This window comes from Carassius carassius, chromosome 27, assembly GCF_963082965.1.
Source record: "Carassius carassius chromosome 27, fCarCar2.1, whole genome shotgun sequence".
Taxonomy (NCBI): Eukaryota; Metazoa; Chordata; class Actinopteri; order Cypriniformes; family Cyprinidae; genus Carassius; species Carassius carassius.
The window spans coordinates 13,539,926-13,560,688 of record NC_081781.1 but is presented as its reverse complement, the minus strand read 5'-3'; the positions used below and the strand labels follow the sequence as shown (position 1 = coordinate 13,560,688).

Sequence of the window (20,763 nt, the reverse complement as noted above, 5' to 3'; positions counted from 1 at the left end):
GTGTGCGCTCACATTGGTGCAATCACAACAAGCCCCGCCCCCAGTGAGGCCCCAAGGGGCTTTGATCTCCTCCTGACCAATCATTTTAGTTTAAGGGAGGAGCTTTGGTCTCTGTCTGATTTGTGGAAAAGAATAACAAGTGGAAGCGCTTCAGTTTGGTCTGTAAGCTCATAGAGGAATGTCTTTCTTTGCCTGTGGATAGCTCACTTTAATCATTAGTGGCTTGAGACATTTATGGTCTGAATTTGAGTTAAAATTAGACATTCCAACTAAAATAAATGAGATATTTTATATAATTTAAGGAACCACTAACTATGGCATTTAAGGTGGCAGCAGAGTAGGGCTTTTTGTGTTTTCGTCTGAACTAACACGCTTGTATCTCTTTAAAAACAGGCGGGCAGACACCCAACCCTGCCTTTCCCGCTCACAAGACACATGCCCTGCCACAGAGAAAACCGGACACTCGCAAAGTTTACACAAACATGCTTGTGTAAGATGGTTACCATAAATCAGAGAGAGATTGTATGGTGAGACCATGGCGTTACAACAGTGACTGGTTTTTAATGCTGAAAGCTGTGGATCTAATGAGGGTGTAGCTTCTTAAGCTTTGTAAGCTTGATCTGTTTGTGTGTGTGTGTATATTTGTATTTATACATTTTACTTGTGTTTTCATGTTTTTTTTTTTGTTGTTGACTGAAGATCATGAGATAATATATTGCTTTTATTTAAGAGTGAGAGATGATCTGTAGACTTCAGTCTTTAGGAGGTTTTATTTGTTTTTTGAAGTGTGATTTGTACTTCACCTCCGCTTAGTAATAATTGTGTACATATATAATGCAGAATTATGAGAGCTGTTTATCATTGGAATTATTTGTAAAGCTTTTGATCTGTGCTGACCATGATGGGATCTTCTTTATGGTGTGTTCACTTCCCTTTGGACCAGGCTGTTTTTAGGCAGCTTTTTAAACCGTTTTTATGGTAAAGTGGTTAAGGAGGAGAGCTTTCAGTTGTCTGCTTCATTTAAATGTAATGTCTCCTGCTGCTTGAGTTTCAGTCTCTTGAAGGACATTCGTTTCACAATCAGCCCCAGGAGCCTGTAGTTTTTAACTAGTGTTCATTATGCTTTAGTCTAGGAGCATGCATTGCAGTAATACATAGAGAAACAGTGAAAAGTGGTTTACACTGTTGTAAACTTGTGAACGGCTTACTCAAATAATGTAGGGTACGTTTGTTGTACCGGTTGCACAGAGAATATAAAATGCAGCAAGAGTTTGTATCATCATGGTCCTTGTCAAATTTGCTTGGTTGTGAGGCACAAAACAGCAAGCTTTAAACATCACATCATCTTGTTAATTTGGCAATTATTTATTTTTTAAGATAACCTTTTTTTAATTATTATCCTAATAAAATTGTAATATCAGAAACCTCAAAATGTCACTTTGTCCCAAGTGCAATAAGAAAATATGAACATAAGCGCTGTCTTGCCTAAATGCAAATGAATCAATGTAGTAGTCCTATATACATTTGAATGAATAAATGGCTATGTTTTTTTTTTTCTAATGATGACTTTACACCTTACACTTTTCAGTTTCACACAGAAACTGTCCTTTGATCTGGTTTGACCGCAGATTAAGTATGTAAATAAAGCATTTTCTTTTGCTGTCATATTCTATGCAATACATTGTAGCAGGTCAGTATGTCAAATAAAAAATGGAAATGGAAACTTATGTATTTATTCAATATCTACAACCAGATAAGCACACATTTTAAGTGATAAAACGGACAGTCAATATGGAGTAAACGCATCAGTTAAAAAGGACATATAACGCCCCCTACAGGCAAAATCAAGGAGTGCATGAAGGGAGATCAACTCGCTTGGAATTATATGCTGCACAATATCTTTCAGATACTGCACAAACATAAATGGTATATAAAATCGTGATACAAAGGTTATCACTTAAGTCTCATATAAACAAGCAACTTTGCATTAAAGATGAGTTTTAAACCATGATGCAAAATTATTTGTTTTCCATTTACCCTTTTTTCAAAACATTAGAATTCAGACTCTAAGATGGCTATCTGGAGGCAGTCTGCACTTGGATCGAATTGCTTGCAAAAAAGCATTAATAATACATGTATGAAGAAATCTGCTCTCCGCCCCATAGAGTATCAGCCATCTTTCTCCTCTTATTTTATTTCTCGCTCTCAAACAGCTGGTGTTTAAAAGTGCTTAAGTACTTCAACTGCCAGGTTCTTCCTCGTAGACCACTGTGTGTCCCTCCGTCTGTCTGTTTGGTGGGTACAGAGCTGCACTCCTCCTGGGATATCAATGCAGTTTGCTATGCTTGATAGCAACTGCCAAGAACAACAAACGTCAGCATGGGGTAGAAGACAAATTTGACTGACACAGGAAAACACCAATATGGCTCTCAAAGTCTTCCTCGTTGTGATATGGCAACAAAATTGTGGTTCTCAGATAAATATGATGCACATCTAATAGTATTCTTATTCGATTAGACTAGTTAATTTTATAATGTTATGTTATTAGGTAAACATTTTTTTTAAATACTCAATTTTAATATTTTACTTTAACAATTATGAGCATGGTTCATGTTTATGCAATGTGTCAAGGCTATACATTTCTTTTCATGTATTAATTTTACATAACATAATGTTGCACACAAAGCAAAACTACACACTTTTTTTCTGTTTAGCTGATCTGATGGAGTGCATGAGATACTCACATGTCAGTTTGCTCTGAATAATTCATTTGATTTCCTATTGTGGCTATTTACTTCCAGAAGATTCAAAAGGAATTAAGAATAGTCTTTGTTTGCACAGTTTATACTCTGTTTATATTAATTTAAACAATTTATAAGGTAGGCATTTTGTCTTATACTTTTAATTTACAAAATACATTTCCTGGCAAGACAATATTTAGAAAACATGGCAAACAAACCCTTAAACAACATATAATGTCAAGACATTTTAAGATATTTTAGATATACACCTCAGAAAAGGAGTGTTAGGGTTATAAAATAATCATATAACCATAGTAGCCTAAACTCATGACTAAACTATTTCTGATGTCAAACTTGTCAGTTCAGTTTATTTTACTTGTATAAGGCCAGATTTATGTTACTCCAAATGGTGATCATGCATGTTCCTTTGAGAGCATCAAAAGCAAGATCTCTCATTTTAGTACAATGTGAGTTAATGACAGCCAATAATCAATGCATTTTCTAATACAACAGCATGTACTGAAGGCCAACCAGAGGATCAAAGATTAGTCAGTGCTCTTTACCTCAGCTCCACCTGCTGGACAAACTAATGTACTGACGACTTAAAGAGAACCTGGCAGTTTCATACTGTGTTTTCCCCACACATCTCATTTACACACTTGTATTGGGATCATTTAACACCAGGGAAAAAAATTGAAGTAAAGTAATATGGATATGGATCCTGTGTTTCATTCCCTATGAAAATGTACCATTGTGCATAGTATTTAACTGTCGTATTTGAATTAAACCAAAGTAACCATAACCATTGGTAGCTCTTCATTAAAATGGTAAGCTTGAATACAATGTTGCAAAATATAAATGGCTATTTATTTATTTTTAAAAAAAGGAGACTAAAGTCTAGTCATCTCATTTCTATTAAATCTTTTATGTCATGTATTTGAATATATTTGGATTTGTAATGAAGCTACAATTTAGTAGCTTTTAAAATAATGTGCAATATCACAAAAAAAAGCACTATAATTAAAATTATGACCAAGTACTCAATTGTAAAAATAAAGGACACGTGTAGTACAACGTGTAGTTGAAGTACCGTGGTTTTTCATATAGCCTATACTTTTGAGATATATAAATAGGCTACACTAAAATTAAGTGCACATTTATGATATGCACATTCAAAACAATTAAGCGCTATTTTTTCACAAAGGGAGCTCAGTCCAGTTGATAAATGAGATTTATGGCTGGTCTACATTCAAAAGTTTTTTGTTGTTTATGTTGATGTTTAAACTTGGGTAACGAGGACCAAGAAGGTCCGCGAGTTTCTGGTTTCTAAAGGAAGCTTCTTCACCCAGTTCCGGTTCTGGGACTTTCTATGGGGGCTTAATAAAGGTCCAGGGGAACAGCTGCTAGCTAGTTGAGCAGACAACTTACCTCTCGGCTGCTCCTTGAATACTTCCTCCCTGCCTCCCTCGGATTTCCTTAAGAGAGTTGTTTTGTGCGTCTAATATAGTCATAGTCGTTCGGTCCTTCACTGGTCCTGTATAATCTCATGAATATTTATACTACTCCGTCGACGCAGCAAATCAGCTGAGATCCTTCTGCATACATTTATTGTGTAATTCACGAATTTACATCTGTCAATCCCTGCGGTACTAACCCGCATCCGCAGTTTATCGGAACAGCTCAATTCTTTTAAAATCATCTCAATTCTGTCATGGCCAAATGGGGAGAGGGAGACCCGCGCTGGATTGTGGAAGAAAGAGCAGATGCGACAAATGTCAATAACTGGCACTGGTATGTAACACGTGCATGTCGGCAACAGTGTGTAGCAAACAGCAAGTTTTTTCGCCCATTGTGTTAAATTAACTGCATGACGTGCCTCTTAATAGATTAAATTCTATTTTACAACTTCACATGTAGTCATCTAGATTTTGGGTTAAAATGCATGAATGTCTTGGGGAAAGTATAAGCTATAGATTATGTTATTGATTACAGATTTATCATTATGACCATTCTATATTTTAACTTGATCATTTTAAATTGTCATTTTAAACTATTTAATATTCTGTCTCAATGTGCAGCCAAACACAGTATATAAAAACTGATTTAGAAATGTTTGAATTGAGAATGGCATATCACCTCAGAGAAAACGTAAAAACTCATATTTTACAAATACTGCCTACATCTGATTCTTACAAGGCATTAGGTTAGTTTTTCCAGTGTTTGCAGAAGCCTCTGGAATGTCCAGTGGTTGAATGTGAGGGGTTGGCACAGTCTATTTTTGGAAGTACATGAATGTGAGACAGAATTAGACTCTGATGGAGTGTTCTGATGAAAAGCAAACTGAGTATGACTTCTGAACTGTCCCTCTTAAAATGTTACTTATCTGAAGAAATAATCTATATTATATAATTATATATATTATCTCTTGCTCTCTCAAATGCACACACGTGTGTGAAAGAGAGATTTAATATAGAGAAGATAACTATTATATATATATATATATATATATATATATATATATATATATATACACACACACACACACACACACACACACACATATATATATATATATATATATATATATAAGTGCTGTAGAATGACTAATCACGATTAATCGCATCCAAAATAAAAGTTTTTGTTTACATAATATGCCATATATGTACTATGTATATGTATTATCTATAAATAAATACACACACATACAGTATTATATTAAATATAAATACTTTTAATATATAAGCAATATATTTTTCTTAAATGTATACATGCATGAGTGTGTATTTATAAATATATTGACAGGACACATTATGAAAAAAAAAGGGATGTGATTAATCGTGATTAATTGTTTGACAGCACTTATATATATACACAATATATACACACACACACACACACACACACATTTATTCTCCTATACAATTTTGAGAAAACTGCAGTTATTAGTAGTTGCATAGTTCTCTTTTGAAATGTGAATTATATGCAAATTCTATCAAATAAACTGTAAATAAATGTTTATTTTTCTTAATCGTATACCACAGGACAGAGAGAGATGTTACAAGCTGGTCTCAGGATACAATAAATAGCCTTCTTCTTGGGCTTCGTGTAGAGGGTGAAGAAGGCTCATGCGAGATCACAGACATCAGCAATATAGACGGCGAGGCCTCCATCAACAACCGCAAAGGGAAACTCATCTACTTCTATGAGTGGGTTGTTAAAGCCTCATGGACTGGTTAGTCAAAGTTCTGTTTGCACACACAGCATAATAACTGAATGTAAAGGTGAAATAAAAGACATGTTTTTTTTTCTGTAGGTACAAATAAAATAGGAATCAAATATAAAGGCACTGTGGAAATACCAAATCTCTCTGATGAAAATGACATGGATGACTTAGATGTAAGTGAACCTCTCTCCCAATTAAAGACTCTTTCTATACGAGTGAGCATGCTGAATGAAAATCTACCTTGTTTGTTTGTACAGATTTGTGTTAAACTTTGTAAAGACCAGCCAAACACACCTCTGACTGACCTCATGAGGAAGGAGGGAGTCAAGAAAATCAGGATGGCACTGGACAACTATGTCAAACATCTCAAAACAGGTGATGGATTTAAAACATCATCTGTTTGTAATTATTGCTTCGTTTTATTTGTGCAGGTCATCACATTCTCGTAACTTGTTTTTACAGAGTTTTCTCAGGGTATGATTTTACCAACAGAAAACGCACTCAACAAACAGAATCAGGAGACACAAGCCAAGGTCAAACTAGACAAAACCCAAGTAAGTTCTCGTTCATTTTCTGGTAACACAAATACATAGACAGTATGCCGGTCATACATCCACCCTTTATTTTATGTCAGTTGCAATCACACATATATTCTCATGCTTGTTTTTGGATTTAAGTGATATTTGTGCACATTAATATTTCAGCTCTGTATCAAAATTGAGTATAAATGTTTTGGTCCCCCCAACAGATGGGATCCTCCACAACAAAAAACGCTCCCAACACTGGAGTTAAAATTTCAACAGTATCTTTGACTATGAAAGACACCTTTCTTACCTCACCAGAAGAGTTGTACAGGGTTTTCCTAAAACAAGAGGTCAGAATAAACTCCTCTCTTGTCCTGTCAGTCCATACAAATGCAGTTGAAACAATAAATCTGTATGTATCCTGCTCTTCTTTATGCATAGATTATCTGATGTTGAACTCACTCACTCCCTGTTTTTCCATGTGTGTAGATGGTACAAGCTTTTACACACCTTGCTGCCTTTGTGGATGGCTGCTCAGGTGGCAAATTCCGGCTGCTGGAAGGAAATGTTTATGGGCAGTTTGCAGAACTGGTGAGAATGAACCTCTTATAATTATTTTTGTTAACTGTTAAATCAACTAATTTGGTTTAATTTATTTATCTGGTGAGAACCTCACTTTTTTTATACTGCATTTTTCTATTGACGCAACATTTTGTTTTTAGATTCCGGACCAGAAAATTATCATGAAATGGAGGTTTTCAAGTTGGCCAGCTGGTATGGTTTATTATTGTATATATTAATATAGTATTTTTTTATGAACCCGCATACTACTTTAATATTAGTAATCATAATATTTTTCCACATTATTTGGTTTTTATTTTTCTATATTATTTGTTTTGTATGTATTAAGGAAAGTCTATGAAATGTTTTGCTCATTATTGATTATTTATGGCCAGTGTTCAACACTGTTGTTGGATCTGTTTGCTTTAATCTGAGTTATGATTTCTTTATAACTCCCTTATAGGACATGCAGCAACTGTCATTTTAAACTTCGTAAATAAAGGTAGCGAGACAGAGCTGATTATGGAGGCCAGAGGAGTTCCCAGCAATGACGAGGAAAGAATGAAAGAGGGCTGGCAGAGATACTACTTTGATGCCATTAAACAGACGTTTGGTTATGGAGCACGACTCTGTTAAGCCAAAGCTCATGTTGTGCCGTACCAGAAAATTGGGACATAATAAAAATAGATTAAAAAAAAACACCTACGCACATAAAACACTTGTTGTATTTCTTGCATGCGCTAGTTAATTGCTGGATTGCCACAAACATCTGTGCCTTTACCTTTACGGTGAAAAATATGTGCCTGTATTTTTTTATCTTGTTATTAATTTTATTTTATTTTTTGCTATTGCATTTGCATTAGAACTTGTCATGTTTGAATGTAATATGTATGTTGTGTCTGTGCATTACATATATAGATAATGAGCTTTTCAAAACGGAGTATTTTATAAGTGAAAAAATGTTTGTCTGTGATGAAGCAAAAGTCGAATTGATTGTATAATCATGGTGCCTCTTGAATACATTGTCAATTCTGTGTTGTAATAAAACAATAAGTTTTAACTTTTAAGAACCATTATGGCTCATGAACGTGGACTTTTAAAACATTTATAGACTATTTAAATATTTATTTCTAATAATAATATAATATTTGATAACTCCTATACTGTCTACTTCACACTCGACTGAAAGACAGTCAGCTGTTCAAAGGCGTTCTCACATCCTGCAAACTGTCTTGTACACGTCTGCTGACTCTGCTCCATTCGCGTATCTCAGGCGCCGTGTTACTCTTGTGTGTGCGCATCTGATTGGTCAACTGACTCTTGGAGCGCAGCGATTGGCTATTATCTACGATCCCGTCTCCTGATTGGTGAAGCCGCAGCGGATTAGGAAATTGGGGGTCGGTCAGTGAACAGAAATATGCTGTAACACGAGAAACCCTAACGACGGCTAAACTGTTGTCTTCTGTTGTTGAATTTGATAAACATTGCAGGTGCCTTGAAAACATTATTGCGGAAATCATCTGTTTTCATGGTCCGCGACCGACGCGGCATTAGTCTCTGGGAAGTGTTTAGCTGTGCTAGCTGTGTAGACAGGCTGTCACTGAGTTAAGTTACATCGAGCTGCTAGCTCAAAATGTTTTGGTAAGGGTGTTTATGTACTGTTTTTGCGAATGGGTTGTTTTATTATAATCCATTTTTGCTCTTGGGAGAAGTTTCCGGTTGACTGGCTCGCTGGTCAAGTTCTATAGCTAGTCGGTTATGCAGTCAGGTGCAGTTCACTGACATATTTAAATAGCTAAATGGCTAGCTAGGACAAAAGACAGTTCAGATAGTGTGCAGGTTTAATTCAATCAGATTTTCAGTCCACTGCGTTTTGCACATCTGACAACATGAATCCCACTAAGAAGTCTTGTCTGGTCCTTATTGTGGCTTTAGCTGTGACTTTGGAAGTGACAGCTGGTGAGTCAGAGGCTCTTTTTAAATTTTTTGGAAAATGTGTGTTTATTTAGACGATAACTAAGCTATTTAATATGTTAACATGTTTTGTATATAAAGTGTATATGAGTTTTGATTTTGGTTGCAGAAGTACTTCAAGATGATGGAGTTGCAGAGGGTGGTGAGTCTCAGGTAATACAGCATTTAAACAGAATTATATATTATCAGAGCCATTTAATATGCAGTTGGGTAGAAGTGTTTTGTGTTAGTGATTCCTTGTATTGCATTTAGGGAAAAATAAATTTGATTTCATGTTCTCAATGTAAAATTACAAAAAAAAATTTTTTCTTAAAACATCATGGTATGCATACACAAATAGTGAAAATATTGATATATCTATACACACACACACATTTATTTATTTAATTTTAAACTGTTTTATTTATCTGGTAATTATTCCTTTTTATTTTTGGCCAGAGCACAGGTAATAATGATGGCTCCAAAACTGTGGCGGGACATGCGTATGTCTCTAAAGATGCCCAAAGCGACAGCAGTACAACTGACACTGGAGTAGAGAGTGAGATTGAGGGGGTTGAACAGGAAGACCTTCCGAGTCAACCTCCTCCACCAGAGGAGCGTCATAAAGAAGGTGAATAGATCCAGATGGGGTCTGCAGGTGCTTCCTGAATAACATATAGTACTCAGGTTTTGTCTGTAGGTTTCTCTGCACATTTAGTTGAAATTTACTAATCTCTCTTTACTACATAACTAATCTTTTGCTCACACATTCAAGGTTTTGATACCGTTTGAGTCCTATGTTGCTTAGTTTAGGGTTTTACAGCGCAAGATCTTTCTTTGTTGCTCTCCGCATCACAGCTTGCAGGGTTTGAGAAAAGAAACCTGCTCACCCATGCATTCACAAGTGTGTAGTTTGCTTCCTGTGAAAGTATCTGGCTATTGTGTCATTTTCTCATTGGTGTTTATCATAGTTCTGGTGGCGATTGGTGGAACAGCCTCTGGAGAGCCCTGCATCTTTCCTTTTCTTTTCCAAGAGAAAGAGTATTCGGAGTGCACTACTGAAGGCAGAGGAGATGGGAGGCTGTGGTGTGCCACGACATACAACTACAACACTGATAAGAAATGGGGCTTCTGTGAAAGTGAGTGAGCTGTTATTGGTAGTGTACTTTATATTGTAAAAATTAGGGGTGCACCGATCGAGATCGGCCGATCGTTAATGCGCATCTCGCCAGTAAAGCCGGTTCTCTAATCAGCGGTAAATTCCATCAGGTGCGTGATTTCACATAGAGCCGCTGTTACTACACAGAGCCGTTGTTAACAGTCTTGCGCAAATAAACGCTGATGATGAACGTGGATTTGCGCAGCTTCTCAGTTAACAATGGCTCTGTGTAGTACCAGCTGCTCTATGTTAAATCACGCACCTGATGGAATTTACCGCTGATTAGATAACCGGCTTTACTGACGAGATGCGCATAATGATCGGCCGATCTTGATCGGTGCACCCCTAGTAAAAATGAATCATATTGTGACTCTACAGTCTATATGAAATATGATACTAATTTAATTTGGAAGAGTTCTTGTTCTATGTTAGTCAAAAGGAGTTTTTGCTACTCTTACTCTTCTGCATTAGTAGCCTAGATATGAAAAGATCAATGTCAACTTTACCTGCAATATAAATTATTTGTGATTTTTAGCACTTTCAGTTGTTACACCAAATGCATGTGTAATGTATCTGTCCTCACAGCGGAGGAGCAAGCAGAGCAGAGGCGTTTGGTGGAAGAGGCTGAAGAACAGTACCAGGATGCGATTAAGATGATTAACAGCACCAGCAGAAGGAGCCAGAAGAACGAGTGAGTGCTGTGGAGCCATTTATTTTTCTTGCAGTGCTGTTTCAACAGTTTTCTTATTATTTATGTCTTGAACATACACTATCTGAAGAACTTTACATACTCATGCTCTTTAAATCAGGCTGTGATTCTCATTGGCTGATTCTGATTGTGGTTGGCTGTTCATATTTCTATCATTCATCAGCTGGAAAAAATTGTTGAAGTAATTCCAACAATATTGTTCCTCTGTGCCATTGTAGTTGTGGTGTGGACGCTATTATTTTAGATTTAGAATAATATTAAAATTAATGAGATTAAAACTATACCTACTGTATATAGTTAACATTGTAGTTATTGTTGTTGATGTGAATTGGATTCAAGGTACAGTTTTTGCACATTTTTATCTTTTAGGATAGTTTTGGTTTCTGTATTGGAGTCAAAGTATTAACGTGTAGAATTGAAGGTGCAATAGTAGATCTTGGAAAATGCTAACATTAGCCTGATAGCGCTGAAAGCAAAGTAATGTCAAAAAAGATTTCTATGTCAAATAAAATCTTTTGAACTTGAAAAAACTATTAAAAATAATAAAAAGTAATGTATTTAAAATTAATAATGACAAGAGAGTTTTCTTGAGCACCAAATCTGCATATTAGAATGGTTTCTTAAGTGAGACACGGAACGGGAGTAATCTTTTTAATCAATAATTTAATCGTAAGAGACTTGCCAACCTTAAAATATTAAACAGTGTATATTCTTGTTTATTTCTGCATTACAGTTTATATGACAGACTCCTGAAAGTTGCAGAGATGGGTCATGCCAAGGCCATGGAGAAGGTGGCATATGCCATGCTGTTTGGAGACTACTTACCCCAAAGCATTCCTCAGGCGAAGGAGATCTTTGAGAAGCTGGCATTGGATGGCTCCCCTAAAGCCCAGACTGTAAGAGCATCTGTTTATTAACTAAATGTCATCTTTTTATGATAATACTGATGCTTTTTTTGTCCTGTGACTCATTTCAAGCTGTTTCTTAGCTGCTGTGTTTGGGGTTGTATTACTGCTGTACTATTGCATCAGGAAAAGTTTGAGAAACCAATTTTCAATTTGTGTTCACACAGGCACTTGGTTTCCTATATGCTGCAGGATTAGGGGTGAACTCAAGTCAAGCAAAGGTATTCCCTAATTACATTTATCTAGAAAGCACAGCCTGCTTATTTTAACTGTGAATGTTTAATGAAAATGCTGTTTTTCCTCTAATTGCAGGCACTGGTGTACTACACCTTTGGAGCTTTAGGTGGAAATCTAGTAGCACATATGATTCTGGTAAGAAGAATGATTCTCTGTCCTGTATTTTAAACAATGGAGGATCCTGTTCCACTGAGGAAATTAGACTTGATGACTTGCTTATCGTACACGTCAAGTCTTTATTTGACTTTGCATATATCAAGTTGAGTGTCTAAACAAACCTTTGGATATACTGAAGTTCTGACCGACACGTTGGCTCAGTTACATGCAGCAAAGTTGAAACCTCAGATCATGTGGCACCATAATTTATCCATGACTACTTTCTTAATGCATTGTTGCTGTGTAGGCTTGTTTATCCTGCATTTCCTGGCTGTGCTGTCTGCTAAATCCCTATTTTTGTTTTATAATTTTTTTTTTTCAGGGCTACAGATATTGGGGAGGTGTTGGGGTTCCTCAGAGCTGTGAATCTGCTCTCACTCACTACAGACTAGTGGCCAATCATGGTAAATCTTGTCACATTTATATGCAGTCCTAGTATGTCTAAACATATCGAATTTCAGCACAGCATCTTTTAAAAGATGTTATCTGGATCCTTGTTCGCCACTCGTCTGTCTAAGTAAATGTTTAATGATTAAATGCTGCATGTGCGCAGTGCAGTGTGACCATACAACTATAAAATCTCTGTAGAAATGTATTTTTAATGTGAATTACACTCGTACTGCTCATTTTTTTCTCACTCTGTCCATATTTGAACTCCGTGATGATTAAGTCTTGTAGAGCTCTGCACGGGCCTCAAATGTAGGCCCTAGCCCGGCCCATGTCCAACAGCTTATCAGAATTCCCGACCCGAGCCTGTCTTTATTTTCCCTCTTCTCCCTAAACAGCTTATACTATTGTTTCAGCTAATAAAGTAGTTCAGTTTGGCATGTAATAGCAAAGTGATTGTTTTGTTTCGTTTATTTAAGTCAATTTAGAGAAACTTTTGGAGCATTTTTTGTTTTTTAGTTTTCTTTAAGTAACAATCAAGCATCCAGCAGCAGACAATGAGTCTATTTTTGATCAATTTAACCTTCTCAAATGATCACGACTTGCCTAAAATAAAATCTATAGACATAAAACAGTTCAAGTATATAACAATGTTTAAACGTTAAACCTAGGTTACTGTGCGCTACATCCAATAGTTTGTGCGGAGATGCGTTTACAGGACATGGAGGTAAAAAAAATAAAGAAAACAAACATGATGCGCTTTCTGTCGCCTCGTCTTTAACAGGAGTACAAAAATGAACCAAAACTCAGTGATTACATGCCTCACAGACATGATGAAAAATATATCTATAGAAAGCTTTAAATGACTTCTTAACAAAATAAAACAAATTGAAAACAAAAACTGTTTCATTATAATCATAATCTGTAAAGATGCACTTCTCTCTAAAGGCGCATCTGAGGAGATGACGAGTCAGGATCAGATACTTCATCCTTGCGAGGTCTGCGTCTGAACTATGATGTGAAAATTGACCCGAAGCCTGGCCCGAGGGGCATAAAAAAGTCAGGGCCCATCAACCCCTGGCTGAAATGCAGGGCTCTGAAGTCTTTTAATATCAAAGTAATAACTTTTTTTTTTTTTTTTTTTTTTTAATTAGTGGCCAGCGATGTATCCCTGACAGGGGGCAGTGCAGTACAGCGGATCCGGCTCTTAGATGAAGTGGAAAATCCTGGTTCTAGCAGTGGAATGCTAGAGGAGGATTTGATCCAGTACTACCAGTTCTTGGCTGAAAAAGGAGATGTGCAGGCACAGGTAAAATAAAACCATTCTGATTCATCTGTAAGAACAGTTTCACCCTGTGGCATTGTTTAAAGTTGAACTTAGACTGTATCACTGCAGCAGTTATTGGTCTAATGTACTTGTATTTTTGACTATTGCTATCACATTTGAAATTGTCTTGACTAGGTGGGCCTGGGTCAGTTACACCTACATGGAGGACGAGGTGTGGAACAGAATCATCAGGTAGTGTTTTTTTTTTTGCCTCCTCCTAATAATTTTATACAATGATTTTATAGTCACTTTCTATTTTTCATTATTTTCAGCGAGCATATGAGTACTTTAACCAAGCAGCAAATGCAGGGAACACACATGCAATGGCCTTCCTTGGAAAGGTATGGATTTAATAAGTCCCTTATTTTAATTTTCCTGGACTGTAGCTGAATGATCTCACTCTGTGTGGATTTTATATTCTTTAACTCTCATTCTGTTGTCTCAGATGTACTCTGAAGGCAGTGAGTATGTGCCTCAGAACAATGACACGGCCCTGCATTATTTCAAAAAGGCTGCAGATTTGGTGAGAATAATTTTATCTTTTCAAGATTAAGAAACTTTTCATTTTCAAATGTTCTTTAATCTGTCATTTTTGTTGGCGTCTTTTTAGGGAAATCCGGTTGGCCAGAGTGGCCTCGGTATGGCTTACCTGTATGGAAGGGGTGTTCCTGTGGTGAGGTTCCTAGATGAGATCAACATTATGCAATCACTCAAAGATATTTTAAGTCATTGTTTCTTCTCGATCCTGCAGAACTATGACCTGGCACTGAAGTATTTTCAGAAGGCTGCAGAGCAAGGCTGGGTGGACGGACAGTTGCAGCTGGGAACCATGTACTACAGTAAGTGTGCGTCAGTCAGAGATATTGCATGTGAATAATTTGCTTTCAGTTTTTCCCTTCACTCCTGTTTCTTTACTTTTCCTGCTGTTACTACTGGAAAAATAGTCAGCCATTTATGACACAAAGGAACCGGTTTTATTGAGCCAGTAAAGGCCATGGAATATTTTCCCACAGAATTCAGCAAATTTCACAAAAACTCCAGAATACATCATTTATTAGGTAAATTTGATATATAAATATTTTGACTATTTAAGTGATGCAATAATTTGCAAAAGTTTAATATTTTCTTTGCAAATACAGAAGTGTACATATTCCCAACAATTACAGAGCGCACGCCTAAGAATATAGAACAGGAAATTCTTCTTTCTTCTTCCTCCTTCTAAAAACCATTTTTAAATAATTTCAGACATTCATATAATTTTACCAGACATTACAAATTTCAAAATATAATAACAACAACAACAACTTATTTTATGTAAAATAAAATTTCAACCAAATATGGGAAAACCATGAAAATTGATATTGTGAATTTTTCAAGCTTTGCTCTGCTGTAGTTCACTCTTCCACCACTTCAATAGTGATTTATCTTCTTTTTATCTTAAATCACAGCTAACTCCTTTTGGTTTGGTTGCTTAGGTGATTGTTGCCATGACAAACTCCCACCTGCATTCTGCTTTGGCAGGATCTTGACAAACATTGTGGACTGAGAAGCGTGTTAGTCATTTCAGCTGGTGGGTGTTGAGAGTATGAAAAGTGCATTTATGACTTTGTTTCTTCATTTTTTTTTAGATGGAATCGGTGTGAAGCGTGATTATAAGCAGGCTCTTAAATTCTTTAACCTGGCATCTCAAGCGGGTCACATCCTAGCCTTCTACAATCTAGCTCAGATGCATGCCACGGGGACTGGGGTCATGCGCTCCTGCCACACTGCAGTGGAGGTGAGACGTGATTTCATCATGCATAGCCATGTTTCAAAAAACTTCTCTGATAGTTTTCATGAATGTATGTGTGTGTGAGACCAGCTCTTCAAGAACGTGTGTGAGCGCGGCCGCTGGTCTGAGAGACTCATGGCAGCATATGGAGGCTTTAAGGAGGGCGAAATGGATTCTGCTCTAGTACAGTATCTACTGCTGGCTGAACAGGGCTACGAGGTCGCCCAGAGCAATGTGGCCTTCATCCTTGATCAAAGTGAGTCAGTGATTTGCCTCTACCACCAGAGGGCGCTAAACCTCTAACACATACATGCAAATTAATTTTGGTTTTGGGGCAAAAGTTGGTCTGAGAATAGTTGGTCAGCATCTGCCATTTAATCAAAATGTTGTTTTTAAATCATATCTTTATTTAAAAAAGATGGATAACAACAACAACAAAAACATTTTATGTATACATTACCTTCCCATTCTGCCCTGACAATAATTTGAAATAAAGAACAGATTTCCCACCCATAGTCATAAAAAGCTGGAAATTATTCCTTTTTTTTTTTTTAGGCCTGGAAAAGTCATGGATGTATGACTTAAATTTTATGGAGAGTATGCATTTCTAAAGGGAATATAATTATTATTATTTCATGTTCTGCTCTAAAATATTCAAATGCTTTTGATAATTAATCAAGATGTTACTTTTATGAAATTATTAGTTAAAATGAATATTTTGTAACTGATATGCTAATGAAAAACTGCCATGGAAATCTGTATATTATGATTTCTTTTTAAAGGTGTCATGAGCTGCCTTTTTATATTATTTTGTAGTGTTCTCTGAAGTCCCGTTATAATATTCTCAAGGTTTTTACAACAAATGACAAAGTAATAGGCTGTTTTCTCTCCTGTTTTTAATCCCCTTATCAGAATGCTCTGCTTGACTAGGAATGGCGTATTGTAGACTCTGAAGTAAACGCCCACTGCTGTGATTGGCTAATAGTTGTGTGTTTGACAGGACACATACATCATAGATGGAAGCTGTTGTACTTTAGGTTAAAAATGCATAAATACTCAGTACATATCAAACGATCTGTAATAACAGACAAAGCAACAGTGACCATGTAATAAAAAAACTTGTTTGGTGTGACATTACTGTCAGATTCAATATAGTTGGCACAGCATTGTCTTTTAGTTTCAGGGTTTCTGAAAATCCTGTCTCGAATTGTGCCTTGTTTGTAAATGAATCTGTGGTAAAATTAAGTGAACAAAGGACCAAGTTCTTACTGACGTGGTCTGGCAGGGCTAAATAGGCTGTTTTTAGTTTTCAGAGTTCATTTTAAACTCACAGGATTTTTTTATAGTCCAGTGACCTCTTATGTGTCAAAAGATGAAGGGAATTTTGATTTCTCAGTTCATGACCTCTTTAAAGCGTAATTATTAGTGATCTGAAATGAATGGGGAAAAAAAGTTATGGAAATTCATGTCTAAACATGTGGGAACACTTAAAGAAGGTCACAGAATCTTTGTGAAGGTAGAGCATTTTGTACAGAAAGCCTGAGAGACTACATATAAAGATGTTCCCTTCATGTTTACTGTCCCTTGGTAAATTAAAACCCAGCTAAATTAAGCCATTTCACATTGTAATAATAAATCTGACTCTGTGTCTTTCAGAGGGATCACAGATTTTCAATGAGAATGAGACGTACCCACGGGCTTTGCTCCATTGGACCAGAGCAGCTGCTCAAGGTTAGACTGTTCTCTTCAACCCACACAGTCACTCTAGCAAAATGCCAAAGTGCTTTGATGACCTTACAACCATTAAAGAGAGACAAATATAACTGCATACTACATGGCTCGCTCAAATACTTGATTCTGATTGGTCATCAGCAGCATCCTGCTGTCTCACATTTCAGTATCATTGCTGCTATTTTACTGTTATCCCTGGCAACAGATCTTTGTCATACTCATATTATTTTCATATTGCTTTGTAAAGAAAATTGATTACATATTGATAAAATATGCCGTTTCACTATATCATGCCCATTTATTTACTTGGTTCACAGCTATGTAATAAGCAGGATAATGTAAAGTCAGACAATCATTGCTGAAAAAAAAAAAAACAGGTTTTTAAAGCATGTTATTAAAAATGGTTTGAGGCTCTATCAAGCTGTTGAACACCCAGGACCTCCGTATCAGTATCTGTTTTATATTTTGTTTTGCTATCAGGTTACACAGTGGCCAGAATCAAGCTGGGTGACTATCATTTCTACGGCCATGGCACTGATGTGGATTATGAGACTGCGGTCATTCATTATCGTCTGGCCTCTGAGCAACAGCACAGTGCACAGGCCATGTTCAACCTAGGCTATATGCATGAGAAGGGCCTTGGGATTAAACAGGTGAAATATCTATGCATATTTACATTCACAAGCAAGCATGTACTGTACATTACCGTTCAAAAGATTGGGGTCTGTGAGATGTTTTTAAAACATCTTTTATGCACCCCTAGGCTTATTTTAATTTATTTGATTAAAAACCGTAAAATTGTGACCTATTATTACAATATAAAAAAATCTAAAATTTCAGCACTGTTGTGCTAAGAGCGTCTCTAATTCGAGTCCCGGCTTGTGGACCTTTCGTGGACTTTACACTGTCCTTTACACTGTCCTATCTAAATAATAGGCAAAATAGCAAAAATAAATCTTACAAAAAAATATTTAAAAAATGTAATTTATTCCTGTGATAGCAAATTCCTTCAGAAATCATTCATCTTTCCAATATGCTTATTTGGTGCTCAAGAAACGTATTATCAGTGTTGAAACCTGTTTTACTTTTTACCATTTTTGTGGAAACAGATTAATTTTTTTTTCTTATTTTATTTAGGATTCTTTGTAAAAAGAACGTTCAAAAGAACATCATTTACTTGAATCTGAAAACTTTTGTAACATCATAAATGTCTTCCCAGTCACTTTTGATCAGTTTAATGCATCCTTGCTGAATAAGCGTTTATTTCTTTCTAAAAGCTTCCTTTACTGACCAAGTTTAATCTGAAGTGTATACAGTGTACTACATTTTTGGATTGTTCCTCCACAGGACATTCATCTGGCTAAACGTTTCTATGACATGGCTGCAGAAGCCAGTCCTGACGCCCAAGTTCCTGTGTTCCTGGCCCTGTGCAAGCTGGGCCTTATTTATGCACTAGAGTACCTGCAAGATTTTAATGTAAGTCAGATCTTTTGGTGAGAATCCACCTGAAATCTGATTTGCCTCAAGTCAAGGACTAACCAATAACATTAATCTTTTTTTGCTCAAGCTGAAGGATCTTCTATCTCAGGTGGATCTTGACCAGTTACTGGGTCCAGAGTGGGATCTCTACCTCATGACTGTCATTGCTCTGCTCTTGGGCACAGTAATCGCATATCGGCAGAGGCAGCACCAAGCCGTTCCCAGAGTCCCTCCAGCGCCCCCTAGACCTCCAGCCCAGCCTGAGCAGCCAGCCGAAGAGCCTGAGGAACAGTGAGAGAGCAGGGATCAGACTGGAGGTGACCAAATGGGACAAGGATTACGGGAGAATGAATTGAGGCCCAATAGCGTCTCTCTCCATGGGACAGCCGCTGACACCTATACCTGCTGTGGTCTTTAATCCTGTTAACCCCAAATGAGCTTTCAGGACTCTTGGTGTCCTGTCCAGCCCCTCCTTTGTCTTTTAACTGTGGCTTGGGGAAAAACTAGAACTTCTTCAATATCTTAAATGTTCGCCTCAGGGTTTTGACAGGAGAAATAACATTTGTTCAAATCAACACTCACTATGTGGGGGGAAAAAATACAGCATTGCTGAATGGACTCCATTAGTTATTTCTGCTTTTGCTTGCCACTGTGCTAAACGCCAAGGATCTAACCTATTTTGTGCATCCCATTTAGATTTTTTTTTTATTAAGTTTGGTATGAATTAAAACTTGGACACCATGCCTCTTTGGAACTGAGTGTGAGGTGGACTGTGCCCTAAATTTGATATGTAAAAAGTTTATGCTCTCAGCATGCTTTCATTTAAGTGGCTTGCTAGCAGATTTTGTTTTCCAGATGTCCAGAAATTATTTATTTTGTGAGTATTTGGACAAAGTAGTTTTCAGCAGCACATTGATGTAGATTTCTCTTTCTTAATTCAAATGTGCACAGATACCTATAAATTAACTACACGGGAAGTAGTCTAAGGTTAGCAGTTTTTCATAAGGCTTTTTACTGCCATAAACGCTCACCTTGCCAAATGTTGAATCATTCAGATGATTACTGCCCTTGACTTACTTTCATTGTAACAAAAGTGTCGCAGTGGGGTGTTTTATGATACTAATTTAGTGCAATTATGGCTGGTGTCCAGTATGTTTCAGATTTTTGAAGCTCTAGTTACATCAAACCTCATTCGTCATTAGTCATTCAACCGTTCCAAAACTTTTCAAAATGGAATTTAAATTCCTCTGCAAGTCTGCATAAAATATTTGAATTGATGAATGGGTTGCTATATAGCTATAATGCTCAGTTTTTGGTATTACAAGACACCTTTTTGCTTTATTTTAAGATCAATACATTTGAATGCTCTCAGAAATGTTTTTGATGATACACGTGTAAGATCTGTAGCTCTGTGAATTCCTGAAGTTGATCCATTTGTTTTGGGATGTGGCTGTTCATGTGCTTAATCTCAGTTTTAGATTTCTTTTTCAGAGGAAAAATATTTCAGATAATTTCAGTTGTGAGCATGTCTAGAATATCTATTCATTATTTGGCAATGTTGTCTGTCGTTTCAAGTAACATGGCAATACCGCAACTTTTGGTGTGTAAAAAAAAAAAACTAAAAAAACTGTAATGTAAGCATATGTATGTGAATAGGATGTAAAGAACTGATTTCTTGTGAAGATTCACCAGAGCATTAGTTTGTTTTTGCAGAGTTCTCACAATTCAGCAGTGGTTTGAAGCTTTGAAAGTAATATAACAGATTCCTCTGTGTTCCATGTCAATCAAACTGCTCATAATACTGAGATAACAATGGTTGAGACTTAAAAAGAAAATAATTAAATTTTCAAATGGCAATGTTTCTAAATGACTAATAAAAATCAATGGGTTCACAGCTGAA

The 20,763-nt window shown here is 36.5% G+C and overlaps 2 protein-coding genes across 2 annotated transcripts; both read left to right on the top strand.

The window, feature by feature from the left end:
• The first annotated feature begins 4,080 nt into the window (after nucleotides 1-4,080).
• Nucleotides 4,081-8,122, top strand: ahsa1a (AHA1, activator of heat shock protein ATPase homolog 1a). Its single transcript, XM_059513508.1, has 9 exons — nucleotides 4,081-4,532; nucleotides 5,783-5,973; nucleotides 6,055-6,137; nucleotides 6,222-6,339; nucleotides 6,427-6,518; nucleotides 6,713-6,838; nucleotides 6,978-7,079; nucleotides 7,211-7,262; nucleotides 7,513-8,122. The coding sequence occupies exons 1-9, from the start codon at nucleotides 4,453-4,455 to the stop codon at nucleotides 7,683-7,685; spliced, it is 1,017 nt and encodes a 338-aa protein (XP_059369491.1). The 5' UTR covers nucleotides 4,081-4,452; the 3' UTR covers nucleotides 7,686-8,122.
• A 296-nt stretch (nucleotides 8,123-8,418) lies between these two features.
• Nucleotides 8,419-20,757, top strand: sel1l (SEL1L adaptor subunit of ERAD E3 ubiquitin ligase). The gene is made up of 21 exons (XM_059512791.1): nucleotides 8,419-9,008; nucleotides 9,133-9,176; nucleotides 9,462-9,633; nucleotides 9,974-10,141; nucleotides 10,747-10,852; nucleotides 11,604-11,766; nucleotides 11,943-11,996; nucleotides 12,088-12,147; nucleotides 12,491-12,572; nucleotides 13,710-13,864; nucleotides 14,018-14,074; nucleotides 14,155-14,223; nucleotides 14,328-14,405; nucleotides 14,493-14,555; nucleotides 14,634-14,721; nucleotides 15,511-15,659; nucleotides 15,744-15,909; nucleotides 17,310-17,384; nucleotides 17,865-18,037; nucleotides 18,732-18,860; nucleotides 18,952-20,757. The coding sequence occupies exons 1-21, from the start codon at nucleotides 8,939-8,941 to the stop codon at nucleotides 19,156-19,158; spliced, it is 2,328 nt and encodes a 775-aa protein (XP_059368774.1). The 5' UTR covers nucleotides 8,419-8,938; the 3' UTR covers nucleotides 19,159-20,757.
• The last annotated feature ends 6 nt before the right edge of the window (nucleotides 20,758-20,763 follow it).

Bases quoted from the DNA above. Each gene is read 5' to 3' on its own strand.
- ahsa1a (XM_059513508.1), top strand. From the start codon at position 4,453: ATGGCCAAATGGGGAGAGGGAGACCCGCGCTGGATTGTGGAAGAAAGA. The intron at 6,340-6,426 runs GTGATGGATTTA...TTGTTTTTACAG, and splicing joins TGTCAAACATCTCAAAACAG to AGTTTTCTCAGGGTATGATT. The intron at 7,263-7,512 runs GTATGGTTTATT...ACTCCCTTATAG, and splicing joins GTTTTCAAGTTGGCCAGCTG to GACATGCAGCAACTGTCATT.
- sel1l (XM_059512791.1), top strand. From the start codon at position 8,939: ATGAATCCCACTAAGAAGTCTTGTCTGGTCCTTATTGTGGCTTTAGCT. The intron at 14,556-14,633 runs GTGAGGTTCCTA...TCGATCCTGCAG, and splicing joins ATGGAAGGGGTGTTCCTGTG to AACTATGACCTGGCACTGAA. The intron at 15,910-17,309 runs GTGAGTCAGTGA...TGTGTCTTTCAG, and splicing joins GGCCTTCATCCTTGATCAAA to AGGGATCACAGATTTTCAAT.